We start from the raw sequence: 15332 nt of genomic DNA, 5'->3' as shown, positions 1-15332 counted from the left end.
AGAAAACTTCCCACGGCTCTCCTGGCTGGCCACATCTGCTTGAAGCCTGCCAACAAGAATTTAGGTTTCGAAGACACTCCCTGTGACAACACACCAGCCGGCTGGGAAGGTCACCTGCTGAGGCACAGGTGACTCCGACAGCTTCTTCCCTGTGCTTAAAGAAAGCCGCAGATGGTTACAAGCACCCAGCCGTGGCTTGGTTCACCTCCAGTTTCACAGAGTTGCTCTTGTACTGCTCATCTGCTGCCAAGTCTGCATCAGACTTCTTCATGTGAAGAAATCTCGATAAAAAAAAAAAAGAAAGTTTTGGTGTTGGGGCCCTGCATAAATAGCGCTGTTCTCAGTTCTGCGGTCGTTGGAGTGTTTCATCTCTCTGTCACAGAAACTCCACCACTTCTGGGTTTTTAATTGGCTTCTCCTGGATGGCAGTGGTTCTTTGAGTTCCTGTAAGAGACCACACCAGGACTTTGCAGTTCTTCAGCAATGGCTGTCCTTTCTTCTTTCACAGTCTCTTGTTATCTGCCTTGGGTTCACATCTTTGTATCAGCTGGTCACACCAATTTCTGCATTTCTGCATTTCTAACACAACCACCCCTGTCAGTCCCGGGTGCTGTCCCGAATCTGCATTTCACTCAACTTTCTGGAAGCTCATCTCCCGCACATTTTTCTTTCTTCCTTGTGTTTCAGCTCTTGGGACAGCTGAGGCGTATCTCATGAGTTGCATCCAGGCAGAAGTCACCAGCAAGGGCCCTGTGAAGACTAGCAGAAGACTCATTTCACGTGCTTAATAAACCTTGTTTCTGATGCCCTTCAGGAAGTTTGACATCTGCATATGTGTAACTGAAGCCCAGTCTTCAGGCTGTGTGGTTAAAAAGTCGCTTCAACTAACTCTTCACATCATCATCTCCTTTGCTTACCCATCTTCTGGGATGAAGACAAGGGACAGAAAATGGACACAAAAGGCTGGAAACAAAATAATCATTCATAAAACAATCTCAAGGGTTTATTTCTTTAAGAACTTCTTGGTTTAACTCTGTGGTGTTTTATGGAAGCAGCAGTGGTGTTGCTGCCAGTGGAGAGCTGTAGTCAGCTTTCTGAGCCACACACAAAGTTATGGGCAGTAAAGATTTCAGGACAACATTCCAGGAAGCAGTGTTTCATTTGCTGCCTCATTTCTTTCACTCTAACATTAAAAAGAACAGCTAAAAACCACCAGCAATGCACAGTCCAGTGAATGATTCTGTAAGATAAAGATCTCACCTCTGGCTTACATTTGGCATTGACCATCGCCTTCTCTCCTTCCAAGGGTCTGCTGTGTTTTAGCCTGGAAGTTCTTGTCCTCCCATTATTCTTGTTATCTGCTTATGAAAACGTTTTGATCAGCGTAACCCTGCAGCAGAAGCCTGTGCTTGAGGAGAACATTTTGGATGCCGTTGTTCAGAGGACCAAGGCAGCATGCTGATCCTCTCAGCCACACAAAAGGAGCTGATTGACTGATTGATTATTTCTGGATGAGTCAACCAGTGAGTGCCTGTGACCGTGTCAGGGTCCAGCACCAGAGTCACACAGAGCTGTGACTGCGCTCGCTGCTCTGCCACTGGCCTTGGTAGCTGCACTGTGGGTTTCCTTCCCATCAGTGTGTCATTCTCTTTCCTTGCCGTAATGTTCTGTGGGCTTAATCTTCCAATATCTTAAATATCTTCCATTTGTTGGCAGTGTGGGGATGTGTGTGAAGCTGGGTTGGAGGGGTTTTTTAGCTCATTATCCATCTACCTAGTCCCCATTCCCCAAACCAGAACTACTCCCATTTTAACTAGGCTATCTATTATTTCAATAAAAGTGATTGGGATAGAAAGCAAAAGTGTTTATCATCACAGTGATTTTTATCATGAAACTTTCTTGTTGATTATGTACTTAAAAATACTCACATTCCTACTTCTCTACGAAGTTTTCATTTAAGCTCATGAGCACGTCTGTATATTTTGAACCTGTAGCATCACTGACCAAACCTTAGGAAGTTCTAACAGCATCTTTCACATCTGTGTGTTGGTTCTTAAATCAGCATAGAGAGAAGGAATTAAGAGTTATCCCACAGCATCGCCTTTTGTATGTCACAAAAAAAAATCATTAAATAGATTTCTTACTCCTACTTGACTGTTCCGTGCAATTAAAACAAACATTCACCACCGTTATGGCTTCTACCCTTTGAAAAGGTCCTCTGTAACCAGGAAGCAAACCCAGCCTCAAAATTGCAAGAATATAGGTTGAGGAATAACATCTGCCAGGTCCAGGAGTAATCCTACCAGCTGCTCTGTGTGCCTGAGCATTTTCCAGTTCCAAATTAACTCTGTTAGTGGGTGTGGTGCAGGGATGTGGTGGAGGAAATTCATGTCTGAAGTGGGATCCAGCAGCTCAGCTGGATCCAGTGCTGTTCCTGCCTGGTTGTTGCAGCCTTCCCTGTCTTTCCTTCTCTTCCTTCTCATCCTTCACCACTGCTCAGCCCAGGAGCTTCATGTCCCTCAAGAGCGCAACAGCGGGCAGATGTAGATGGCTTTGTGCAAAGTTGCACCCTGAATTTCTACATCTGGAGAACTGAGATAATACATTACCGAATTCAGAGGGGCAAATTAATCAGTCAGCTAAACCTTGAAAACACAGAATTAACTCTTCTTAGCCCGTAAGTGCTCAAGATGCATCAAGGTGTGCTCCATGGGCTCTCGATTCCAGACAAAGGTCCTCTTGATTAAATTAGATTGCTAATGTATTAACGCATTAGCACACTTGAAGAAAGAAAAGTTTGAAAAAGCAATTTGGCTTCATCACATGAATGGCGTGTATACTTAATGGAAATTTTTCCAGCATTCACAAAACAAAGAAAAATCAATAAAATGTCTGCCAACCGTTCCACTGAAAACATTTTATAATCTATAGCACCGAGAATCCTGAGCCAAGATAAACCAGCGTTGCTGACAGAAAATACTGACAATTATTTTACATTGATTCAACTTGGCCCGGCCCAGACTGACCTTGTTTATTCATCTCAGTCTCTTAATTCATATTAACTTGGCATCAAAATGGGACATGTGGCATGTGGGCTGAAGACCCATTTCTGTATCTTAGACTCAGATAAATGTAGTGCATTGAGTACTTCCAGTGCCTTGAGCTCTTAGGTAGATTTATATGCATTAGACTGAACTGGTTAAGTTCCTTTTATCCCCGCTGGGCTTTTCATGTCTGTTGACTGTAAAACTAGAAGCTCAGTAGAGGTAACATCTTCTTCTAAGCCTTCGGATATACATGAAATCCTCCCAGTACTGGTCAATTTTAAAGACACATCCAAAGAGGATGGAGGGTTTTAAGCTCTTTTAAAACATAAAAATAGAAGGGTTATGGCAATTTGGCGGCCAAAAAAGCAATTTGTGGGTCTCGGCAGAATCCGAGGCTGTGTGTAAGAAAGCTGATCAAGACACTGCAGAGGAGATAATGGGGTTGAAGAGCAGAAGAATCCCCCCCCCTGCTTTTGCCACCAGCATAATCTGGTCTCCAGTGAAGTTTCTTAGTTTCTTACACTGAACCAATAAAGCTTAGTGTGATGGGAGAGTTGCATTACTGCAGCTTAAAAATGTCTCGAGAAAGCTGATGAGGAGAGGTGCTTTTAGTTGCTTTACATGTGCCCAGCTGCTGGCATTGCTGTCTTCCAGCTGGTGGTGGGAAGACAATGTGGCACTGGGAAAAATCTCAGCCTTTTTCTTCAATGATTTATGTTCTCATCAGTCGTAAAGAGCTTTTTATGCCTGGGACGTATGATTTGTATTATCAAAGCTGAGTGAGGTTTTGCACTGCGGCAGTGAAGAAATTGGGTGCTGCACAAAAGTCTTCACGTTTCTATTCTCACAGCTACACCACTGTCACACCTGAAAGCCACCCTCGAGTAAAACACTCCTTGAGTCAAACATGACTACATCCACAGAGGAGGAAAAGCTGCCCAGATGATGAGAATCCTCCCAAAAGAGTCCCCAGCTGGCCTGGCATTGGATGTTTCATTTATTTTCTCTACTTGACTCATTCTTGATGAAAGAAATTCTCCCTTGGACTTTGCTGAGCGCTTGGCAGGTTGTGGATGGAAGGACGAGTGGCGAGTCAGCAAGCCAAGACGGCACAATGTGGCCTCCAGGTTTCCAGTTCAACAGCACTGGGAATGGATTGCCTTTTCCACATGCCTGTGTAAGCAGAGATTAATGGTGACTGAAGAAATCAAGACTGGCAAAATCCAAAAAAAAAAAAAAAATTCCATCTGCATTTTCCATAACACATAGCTGATGCTTTCCTCCCTGCACCTCCTTCACAACTTGGATTTCAGTGATGAAAGTGGTGTAGGGGCAAAAACGTCAGTAAAATCAGCGCTGTATTTTGGGTCTGATATCCTCCTCTCCTGGGCAATCTGCCCAAGTTCCTCTGTGCAGGGCTGCCAGCCGTGCCTGCTGCCTGCTATGTGTGCTGCACATCCCCAGCCTGTCCTGCTTAACAAAACTGGGATTACTCCAAAAAACCCCACCAGCTTTAGGCCTCATTTTTGAATGACAGGACAGTGCTGGAGTGGCTGCAGGGCCAAATGAGTGATCCTAGTGACGCTCAGTCAACAAACCTACTGGCACCTGACAGAAAAGAGCTGCACTCTGCAACCAGGAAATTACACCGGCTGCTGTATACTTGAAAAGATAGAAAACAAACAGAACAGCTTTGCTCCGCTCTGCAGTGTCTCTCCAGCTCTGCAGTCACTGCTCCTTCCCCTTCTACCACTTCTCTTTTGTTTTCCAAGACCCACCAGCCGCCGACAGGCAGAGGACACTGAGCCTGGAGCGGACGGCCACACCGCCTCCCCGGTCAAGAAAACCTTTTCCAGCAGCCAGGAAGGTAAGTGAACAAATCTCTTTCAAATATGCACAGGAGAAGCTGGAAACATTGGTAATTCATAGCTTGAAAATTCGTTTTTGGGTCCAGGAGGGAAAATAAAATAAAAAAAAAAAAAAACAAGGCGCTGCAGCGTGAACTCGATTTGCGAATTCCTAGCAGGGAAAGGCAGGAGGACTCAGCTGCTGGCTCATGGAAAGTAGAATAAGTCAACCAATCACCTGAATCTCCTTATCTTGCAGCAGTATCCCTGATTGAACACGAACAGGCAGGGTTTGTTACTCCCAGCTGTTGTGGCTCCGCGCAGGAGCCAGCAGCAGCAGAGCCTCCCCTCCCTGCTTTTCCATGGCTTGGGAAGCGGCAGCGCCCGCGGTTCCTGCGGGGCTCTGGAGGAAGCCAAGGCGGCTGCCTTGCTTGGGCAGGCATCGTTGCCATCAGAGCAGAGCCCGGGGAGGGCAGCAGTGCTGCAGAGGAGCTGCCCAGCGCGAGGTTAAAGAGCTGTGCCGTGGAGGCGGCCAGCCGGGGATCGGTCCCAGTGTTTGCACAAGGGGCGAGACGAGGATTTTTATCTCCTGCCCTGTCCGGGTGTCCCGTGGCTGTAGTGACAGGCGGGTAGGAACAGAGCCAGGCTCCAAGGCTGGTTCCTACAGCCACAGCTGAAAGAGATCCTTTCAAACCAGCCGGTTGTGGATACGCTTCCACCTTGCAGTGAAGCTGAGCCAGCAGCCACAATGGGACAGTCCTGCTGCCCCCTCGCCGCCTTCTTCCAACCACAGCCTCGGGACCATGCAGGGAGCTGACAGCACACTAACCCCACCCAAAAAAAGCTGTTAGTTTCCTTTCCCCAACCCAAAAAGAGTTTCCTTTCCCGTGGGCTTTTGTCCATCCCATGAACCGACCCGCCCTGTGTGGGGCGGAAGGACACAGCCTGCAGCAGGACTCCTTTTTGATGTTGGCAGCTGTTAACTTGGCTCAAGCTGTAACATGAAGCCTCATCCTGAAGCAGCTCCTGCAGCAAGCTGGCAGCTCACAGCCCTCCCAAGACAGGAGGTGAGCACTCAGGCAGGCAGCTTGTGCTGAGCCCCGGCACCCAAAGGCCACCCCACTGCAGGGAGAGAGAGCCACTGCAGCCACCACTGTCCCGGACTGCCCATCCCAGTCCTGCGGCAGCTCTCCACCGAGCTGGGACTACGTGGGATCCCTGATCTTGCATCTCCACGCTGCCTCATCCACAAAAATAAATGGTTGCTTTAGCTTGTTGTGGTGTTTGAGGGAATATACGTATCCTGCGTGTACAGACTTGTGTGAGCAATATGTTAAGTATTTGAATTCATCCATTGAATAGCGTGATATGAAATAGCTTTGTTTTATCAAAAAAAGTTAAAGTTACCTAATACCTCTATTTGTTTGGGTTTTTCGGTGAGTTAAATGGATTGTAAATAACATGGTGGGTGTTTTTGTTGGTTTTTTCTTTTTGAAGGAAATACGAGAGCCATTCCTTCGGAGCAGGTAACCCCTTTCTGATTTATTCTTTTATTTCTGCTTATTATTATTTACTCTATTTTGACGCTTCCTGAAACTCCCCAAGCCTGTCCCTGCAAGCTGCCTGCCTGCAGGGCTCTTGCTGGAATTGGTAGAAATGCTCCTGTACAGTTCTGCTAGAGTAGGGCTTCACCTGCTGCTCTGTATTGAGCACAGCACATAAAAGTCTCACCCTCCCATTCACATTTATCTCACATGAGCTAACCAGAGCTCAGATCGGCACTTCCAAGAGGAAGATTGCAGGGAGAAGGAGTGAGATGCTACCCTGCCCTGCCCCATGTCCTTCACTGCCACCGGGACATTCCCCCCTGGCCTGGTTTGGGATTTCAGGTGGTTGGGAGCCACTGGGGTTGCACACAGAGCACAGATATAGGGCGAGCCTCCCTCCAGAGCGGATGAGTCAGCAGCACGCAGCTCAAACTCGGTTCTACTTTCAAAGGAAAAACTGAAATAAAACATAACAAATTGTAAAATAAATCCCGTGGCGGCACGGGTGAAGGCACGAGAGTGCCTGTGTTATAGGCTCCTTCCAATTGCAATTCCTGTTAAAACTTTTGTTTTTGAGGCCAAAGTATTCAGTGTTTGGCCTCAGTGCAAACAGATCATCAAAAAAAAAAAAAAAAAAAAAGAAAGGAAACACTTCAACCTCCCAGCGGAGCAGGATGGCACTTATTTATTTCTTTCATTACAAAACCAGCCTGTGCCAAGTAAAATTGTGCTCTAAGAGCTGTTCTACCAGTCCTGAAGCACTGAGGAAGAACACACAGCAGCCCCACCTCTGCAGCTTCCTGCAGGCCCCTTTGCACTGGGTGGAGGATGGGCACAGGCTGGGGACCAGAGTTCGCCACGCCAGGGTCACACCAACGGGAAATCCTCATCCCACGGCACCTCTCCTTTGGCCTTTGAGTGATTTTGGTGGCCTGAGGACACAGGGTGAGGTAAAGCACAGCGGCAGTGATGGTCTGGAGACCTTGGTGGGATCCCTGGGTTTGCAGCTGGGTTAGCCAGCTGTTAACTGTTCCTTCCCCAAGCTCTGTGGAAGATCTCCTTACCTTCACACAAGCAGTTGAATAAAGCATTCTTTGGTTCCAAAGTGTTACTGCAACTGAGTGGTCACCGTTGGTAAAAGCTGGTGGGTCAACGTGTGACCCCCGTGACCTGGGAGTTTGATTTCAGCACACATCACAGAGCTGCTCGTGCGCAGGAAAATGGGGCACTTCCAGCAGCCATGGGATGCAGGGGAAGATGGCTGGCAGGGTAAGGGGAGCCTGGAGTGCACACCAGGGCTTTCGGAGAAGAACAGCCATCCACGTAACACCAACTTTATGCTTCTGAGAAAACACTTCTATCAGCGTTCTTGTCCTGACTTTGAATGGCGTGTGGAAATTCAGAAGCCTTGCAGCAGCTGGGTGCCAGCACAGAAACCAGCACTCAGCAAATCAGAGCTGATTCACAGAATTCTCAGAATTCACAGAATTCTCAGAATTCACAGAACTCACAGAATCACCAGGTTGGAAGAGACCTTCAAGATCATCGAGTCCAACCCATGCCCTCAACTAAACCCTGGCACCGAGTGCCACATCCAGTCTTTTTTTAAACACATCCAGGCATGGTGACTCCACCACCTCCTCAGGCAGGCCATTCCAGTATTTTATCGCTCTTTCCATGAAAAACATTTTCCTGATATCCAACCGAAATTCCCCTTGGCACAGCTTTAGACTGTGTCCTTTCGTTCTGTCAGTTGCTGCCTGGAGAACGAGACCAACGCCCACCCGACTGCAACCACCTTTTAGGAAGTTGTAGAGAGTGATAAAGTCACCTCTGAGTCTCCTTTTCTCCAGGCTAAACAGCCCCTGGTCCCTCCCAGATCCTTCTAGCTGGACTGACGTGTGGCTTTTAGTTCAACCTGTCCCAAATCCAACCCAAATCCAACCTCTTGCCCTGGACGCCACCAGCAGCCTGCTGCATGATGGACAGCCCATTCCTGAGGTGCCACTGTCACCCCCCTGCTTCCCCAGGCTGGCATCCCCCTGACACCACTTCCCACACGTTGCTGCAGCAGGAGCTCGCACAATACTGGGCTTGGTGCCACCCAAGGGGAGCACACCCAAAACCCGGCCCTTCTTGCACAGGCAATTCTGCAGGGAGATCCCTGCGGCTGGGAGCTGGAGGATTTGCTTTGCCCTCCTTTGCCAGCTCTCTGGGGAAAGGCTGGAGCCAGAGGTGACCGATTCCCAGCCCGAATGGCCTCTGAGACCTCAGCAGGGATGGATCTGACTTCTGTAGGTGCATCCCAGCCCCTGAACTCCTCACTCGCTGCTGCTCTCAGCTATGAGGAAGCTTCTCCTCCCTGAAACTGCAGAGATCGTGCAACAGACTGTTCCCAGTGACCTGCCAGAGCAACTGGCTGTCACACAGCCAAGCAGTGCTCAAGCTGTTCAACGAGATTTGTCTTCTGGAGGAAAGCAGTAGAAGCGGCTCAGAGGCAAGGCTGTGCTGCCATGGGGGTCACCTGTGTCCCTCCAGCACCAGCACAGGTCACCTGTGTCCTGCCTGCAGCCCCGTGGTGTGAGTGGTGGTGGGCAAGGGTTGCTGAGGTGTTCTCAGCTGGCAGTAGGACAAATGCAGTCCGTGGGGTTTTGCCAGGCTGGTTTTGGGGTGGCCAGAGGATCAGGGGGATCCCACCACTGAGCACAAAGGTGGGGATGAAGACGGTGGAGGGATGAAGACAAGCTGCAGCTTTCCTTGCCCTGTGCATGGCTTGCCTGGGTATGGCTCCTCAGGCAACAGGGTTGAAACAAATGGGAAGTGAGCATCCCGTCCACAATATTTGGGTATTTGGAGTGGCCAGGATTTGGTGTTCGTGTTCCGTCCTGGAGGTGAGATGAGGGTGAGACCCAGCCCAGTCTTGCTGCTCTGAGCAGGGTGGTCCCAGAAGTCCCTCCTGGTCCGTGTTATTCTGGGATTTGATGATCTTGAGCAACTGTGTAGGTTAGTTCAGGGTTTCCATGTAGCAGCACCACCCAGACTTGGACCAGTGAAATCAAGGCTCCAAACACCTTGGTCACCTACCTGGGTACAAACAACACCCCTTGGAAAATGTTCATCTCAGCTGCTCTCTTGTTCCTGGACCAGGGACTGATCTTCTACCAGGCAATTTAAGATGCTGAAGCCAATGGCTCCTTGGGGCCACCAGGTGATAATTTTACTATGTTATCACTCAGCTGAATACCTATCAGCCAGGAGGGTTTGTATTCTGCTGTTCAAGGGAAACAAGGCATTCCCAGTGAAAAGGAGTGGTACCTATGGATCCCAGCAACAGGCACGTCCTTCCACCTCGTCCTCCCTGCAGCCTGGAACCAGGCAGCCTCCATCTGGATAAAACAGGTGTTTAAAATAATTTCCTGAGGCTCCTTCATTTATTCTCCTCTCTCCCACTCTTGTCCTTTCCCACTTTCATCATGCCCTTGAGAATAATCCCAGGAGAAAAAGCGTAGCCTCCTGGGAGGAGCAACGCAGCGGCGCGGGGAAGAGGTTTCCCTGCATTTCCCACTCCGGGAGAAGCAGAAGGATCCTCTGTTCTGCCTCAGACCTGTGGAGACAGAGCAAACCACTGCCTCCATCCTGCTATCCCTGCAGGTCCCAGATGACTTCGTGGCTTTTCAATTGCAGGGTGTGCCTTCCCCTCCCGCTCCTCCCTTCGCCTGCCGGAGCGGGACCACATCGTTACCATGAAGAGCCCCACGGTCTGAACTCTCCAGGGCACAAGTAGATGCTCTGCTGTCGGGATGTTCATGTTTTTCCTTCTCTGGAGGACTAGCAGCTCATTGCCATAGGGAGCAGCACCGCAGCGCTGGCTGCCACCGTTCCTGGAGAGCCCTCTTCCTGCACAGTGAAAATCAACTCTCATCAAATTATTCCGGCGCCTTTTATTGCCGGGGTGCTCCAGCAGGAAAGGTGCAGGTATCAGAGGAGGATTCCAGCCATTGCCACTCTTCAGCCTTGAATTGACATGAAATACCTCTACAAGCTTCATGCCACATCACAGGCTTCCCACGTGACACGGCCAGGTCTGCTTTAGCGTGACCAGAGAGGTTTGCAAATAGGATTTTTTTAAAAAAGTATTATTTCAACAAGCAAGCAGGTAGGTCTGCAGGGCTGGATTCTTGTTCAAGTCTCCCCAGACAGAGGCGGAAATCACAGATCACAAACCCAGGTCAGACACCCCACCTGATGCACTCCAGACTCTGCACCTTGAGCAACAGGGACCTGCCCAAACAGCCTTGAACTCTTCCATGGTGTGGAGTCTTTTTCCAGCCTGCGTTCATGTGCCCATTTACTCTCTTGATCCTCAGAGCAACCACCAGCAGAAACCCCTCTGCATAAGGCCCTGACACAGTTCTAAGGCCATGAGAGCCACCCCTTCCTTACCTTCAGCCACTGATGCTCCTCGGGGCTTTACTGGAGGGAAAAAAAAAAAAATTGTATTTTTTGAAACCTCCAGCAAGTGTCCTTCAGAGAGCAAGGAGAGCCCACAGAAAGCCTGAAGCCACCCAAAGCCCAAGGCACGTCCACACAGCCCCGCCATGAGGGCTGCTACCAAGGAAAGCACCTCAAAACCTCCTTGAAGAGAGAGCAGAAGTCTCAGTGGTGAAGCTGTGCTTCGTGTCTCCACACTGGAATAACCTGCTGGGGTCTGGGATGCAAGCCCCGATTCGGGTGGGATATCAGAGACACTTTGATATCATCTTCAAAGTCCCTCTGAGGATTCTCAAGGGGTTGTGTTTTGTCTCTCACCATCTCCCTGCAAGGGAAGAGCCAAGGCGAGGGCTGGAAGTTCAATGTCCATACAGAGCTTGTTTGGAGCTGTTGCTCTTTTACTGCTCCCTCTTTGCTGAGGTAGGGAAGTCCTGGAGGGAATTGCTGTTTTGGAGGGAGATCTCTATCTCTGTGGTGAAGTGCACAAGCCATGAGATGGAGCTGCTGCTCTGGTAAAGGTTCCTTGCGAAGCTCCAAGAGTTAGGAGATTTTTTTTTTTTTTTCCATCTTCTTTTCATCTTTCCTGAAGTCAAGGAGGCAGGGAGTCACTCCCATGAGTCGTGTCCGCCCTCACCAGTGCTCCCACAGCCTGGCACAGCCCTGACAGCCACCTCCTTGGGCCAAGCCAGCCGGAGTGTCTTGCCCTCTGAGACAGGACGAACACACGTTTCCCTTTGTTTCCAGCTCCACACCTAGTTTTGGTTGGTTTGTTTTTTTTTTCTTTGCATCACGAAGGGCTGGCTACTCATCTGTAATTCAAAAGAAAGCAGTGACTCACTAGACTACATCGCTTTCCAAGGCAAAGCGTTTCATGCATTTCGCAGGCACGCTAGCCCGGGTTGGTTGTGAAATCACCTCTGCTGGTGGCACACATTTCTCCCCATCACCGTGTCCTCGGCAAAACCAGAGGGCTCAGCCTCCCGCCCTGCACAGAGTGCGGGACGGGGATCTGTGCTTTAATCACGAATCTGCATCGTGTGAGGAGTGCAAAGTGCCATCCCCGCTTCAAAACCTGGCTGGCGTTAACACACAGCCTAATTAAAAGGTAACAAAACCCCGAAGTTTCAATTTTGCCAATAAGTTTCCCAGGTGAGGGGTCTCAAAGGCTGCCAGCCCCTCACATCCCCTGGGACACCATGCACATTCCCTGGAGCTGCAGCCCCTGGTTTTCCCAGGAACAGCAGGGGCAGGGGGGGTGTGAAGGGGCTTAAAAACAGATGAGAAATGCCTTAAAATGCTTAAAAGCAGATGAGAAATGCCTTACCTTGAATGATAAGCCAGACTTCTGCGTTTTGGGGCTACATCCCTAATTCCCAAGCCAAAGTGGGACAGGGAATTGTCTCTTCTCCCTGGGCTGGGGTGGTATTTTGTGTTTCCGTCCCCCAGTGCCTCTCCCTTGCAGCCTGCCTGATCCTTTCCTGCCTGTCTTTGCCCCCACAGGAGCCTGGAGACAGCGGCTCTCTCCAAATTGTGCACTTTGGGCTGGTGTGACTGAGCTGCCAAAGCAGAGAAGAGGAAACCCCACCGAGGGGGTGGATTTCACTTCCAGCCAGCCCTGGATCTGACCTCTGGCAGATGACAAAACAGCAGGCTTAGAAAATACCCTGTTCTTCAAAAAGACCTGCAAATTATTTCTGAGTTCATATTGGTATGTCCGTGCACCAAGTGTCCTGTGTTTGCTTGTGGAGGCCGACTTGGTGACATTTTCATCAAAGATGTCGAAAAAGAGAGTAATTGCTGCTCCCCATTTACTGTACAAGCTCAATGCTGAAAGATTTGGTGGGGTTTCTTGGATGAATCCATAAGCTTCTCAGGAGAAAGTCTGTAATTCTCCATGCATTATATGTTTTTACAATCTTCACTTGGGAGCAGATTTGAATTCCCACTTCAGGCTCTGAAAACCCTCCTATTGAGATACCAGCGGATAAGATCTTCACTCAGGATACCTCTGTGAAAGAGCAGCCTTTCACAGTCAGCAGCATTTTTCAAAGAATGCTCTCGATTTTCATATCTGGATATATCATCTTAGTCGAATAACCATTATTTTGCCTTGAAAAAAAAAAAAAAAAAAAAAAAGATGCCGAGGCTCTTAAGCATCATTCCATTGGAGTCCAGATTTTAATCTGCCTCCTCTAACCACAAAGGGAAAATGCACTGAGGAGGGAACCTGTGCCAGCCCTCTCGGTTTTGTTCTGGCAGTGAAGAGGGGAGAGCATCATCGTGGGTCCTTCCTCCCACCACCTGATGGAGTGCAGAGCATACAGACATGGATATTTTGTGCTCTGTCACAGGCACATGTGTGCGTTAATCTTGAGTTTTTTGGGGAGCGTTGGGTGGTTGAAGCCCAGCGAGCTTCTTGAGGTTGGTTTTATTACGGTGAGCAAATCTGTATGATGCACTGAAAATGAAAGCACGGTGTAATAAAAAAAACCCAACAAAACTCTCAAGACTTTAGAATTATTTCATTAACAAAAATTCTGCTTTTTACCCAAATAAAATATTTACAGCCCGTTTTCCCCTATGAGTCAAAATTCTGCTGCCTGCTGGGTGGTTTTGGTTGCACCGTTTCGGCACTTCATCCCAATCCACACCTTCCCGCGCGTGTATTCCAAACTTTGGTTTGAGGTTTGAAGGGAGCCAAGGGGTTGCAGCCCGTCAGGTTTTGTACACCCAACAGGGAAAAACAAATAAAGAGAGCTTTGAAACAGAGCAGCCGCTGCCTCTCCTCCCCACACCGAGCTGGTAGAGGAGCGTGCCTTTAATGTCCCAGGGATTGAAATTGAATTTCTGGGAAACACAGGAGCTGGCCCTCAGTGACGGGGGGCTTGTTCTGCCGAAGAGGCTGCCACACGCGGCCCTGCCATAGAGCTGTTCTGCTGAACTGCAGCCATATTTCTGTCAGTACAAGTGATGGTCTATATGAGGGATTAATCTGACACCAGACAGTGATTCTTAATCCTTCAGTATATCATAATCTATTTACTTTGCATGCTAAGAGGATTTCAGCTTAAAAATATACAGGAAGTGATACTAGAAATGTACGTAAGGTCCAGAGTGCTGTTTCCTAAAATTGTAGTTTTTCACGGAAAAATATCCTCAGATGGTTTTCTTGGAAAAATCCTGTCTGCCAAGGAAAAAGAGAAAAAAAAAAAAGTGTTGAATAGGGATTTAACTGGAAACAGGCAGATTTTTTCCCTTTAGGCTTCAGCCCTGTGACCATTTCCACCCTCCTCCTTCCCCACAGCATTTTGTGCTTGGCAGTGAAACAGGAAAAGAGAGCTCTCTAGTACAGCAGCTTCCTCAGCTGGGAGGTTCACCTGCAGACCTTTCACTGACAAAATCAAAACAGGTTTGGAACCAACACGGGATTTTATGTGCATTAATTGCTGCCGAAAGTGCACGAATTAGCAGCGACTGGCTAACGCAGAGGTCAGCGCAGGGAAAACCACAAACCAGTGGTTCCTTATTCAGCTGTGATCACCTGTTTTCTCTGCTCCCTGCCAGGAAGGCTGCCTGCAAAATAACTGTAGTAAGTCGTGTTAGTGGGCACAACTTCTGAAACTTACAACAGAACTTTTAGTTACGATTCTTTCGTAATTTAAGCCGTGCTCCTCCCTAATGATTTGGGTTTCCAAAGCACCCTAAAGGTGCTTGGTCACCCCAGCCAGCAGCAGCCCTGTCCAACCTCTGCCCGCCTCTGTTTGGCCCACAAAGTGTGTTCCCATCACCACCTGTCCCAGCTCCCTACCACACACGGGGATTCAACAGCAAAGCAGGGACACAGAGCAAATGCTCCGCTAACAGCGAATAGGTCACGGATTATTCCAGGTCCGTGAAGCAGCAGTGTTAAAGGCTCAGGGCAGCCCAAGCTGGGGGATATTCTCCCCTCTGGCTCTCCAGTTCCTGGCGGGAAAGCCCCAGGTGCCTTTGGAGCAGGAGCTCCTGTGCAGAGGCAGCTGCGGCGCTCGGGCAGGAGGCAGGAGCAGGGCCCCAGGAGCTCCCTGCTCCAGCAGCAAGTGCCATTTTAATAATAAATACGAAATAACTAAAATTGGTAGATATGCACCCAGCAGCCTTCTTGCTGGAGAGGTGAAGCACGAGCCAAGCTCTCTCAGAACCGGGTTGCCCTAAAGAGCTTGGCAATCCTGCTGGCGCCTGCCCCTGGAGCCGGGCACCGGGCACCGTGCCACCTTACCTGCCCTGACTCATGCTCGGGGTGGCAGTGCCTGTGCCAGCCCTGAGGAAGCTCACAGTGGGAGAAGTTTGCAAAATAGGGAGGGTGCTGAGCCCCCCAAAACCTAGTCATGACCCTTCCCAGCCTGTGCTCACCCACCCAGTCA

General features: G+C 49.1%; 1 protein-coding gene across 2 annotated transcripts in view; it reads left to right on the top strand.

Annotated features, from left to right (window-relative positions):
* Nucleotides 1-13473, top strand: part of WDPCP (WD repeat containing planar cell polarity effector) — a 145034-nt gene extending 131561 nt beyond the window's left edge. For both annotated transcript variants that reach the window (XM_066177714.1, XM_066177715.1), the window contains 3 exons: nt 4820-4914; nt 6392-6420; nt 12433-13473. In XM_066177714.1, the coding sequence (XP_066033811.1) occupies nt 4820-4914; nt 6392-6420; nt 12433-12483 (175 nt within the window). In that variant the 3' untranslated portion in view covers nt 12484-13473. The remainder of the gene's footprint in view (nt 1-4819; nt 4915-6391; nt 6421-12432) is intronic.
* Nucleotides 13474-15332: the final 1859 nt, after the last annotated feature.

The sequence above is a fragment of the Chamaea fasciata genome, unplaced genomic scaffold (genome assembly GCF_029207755.1).
Source record: "Chamaea fasciata isolate MVZ Bird 193981 ecotype frontalis unplaced genomic scaffold, bChaFas1.0.hap1 SCAF_3, whole genome shotgun sequence".
Lineage (NCBI taxonomy): Eukaryota > Metazoa > Chordata > Aves > Passeriformes > Sylviidae > Chamaea > Chamaea fasciata.
This window is presented reverse-complemented; position numbering and strand designations above follow the sequence as displayed.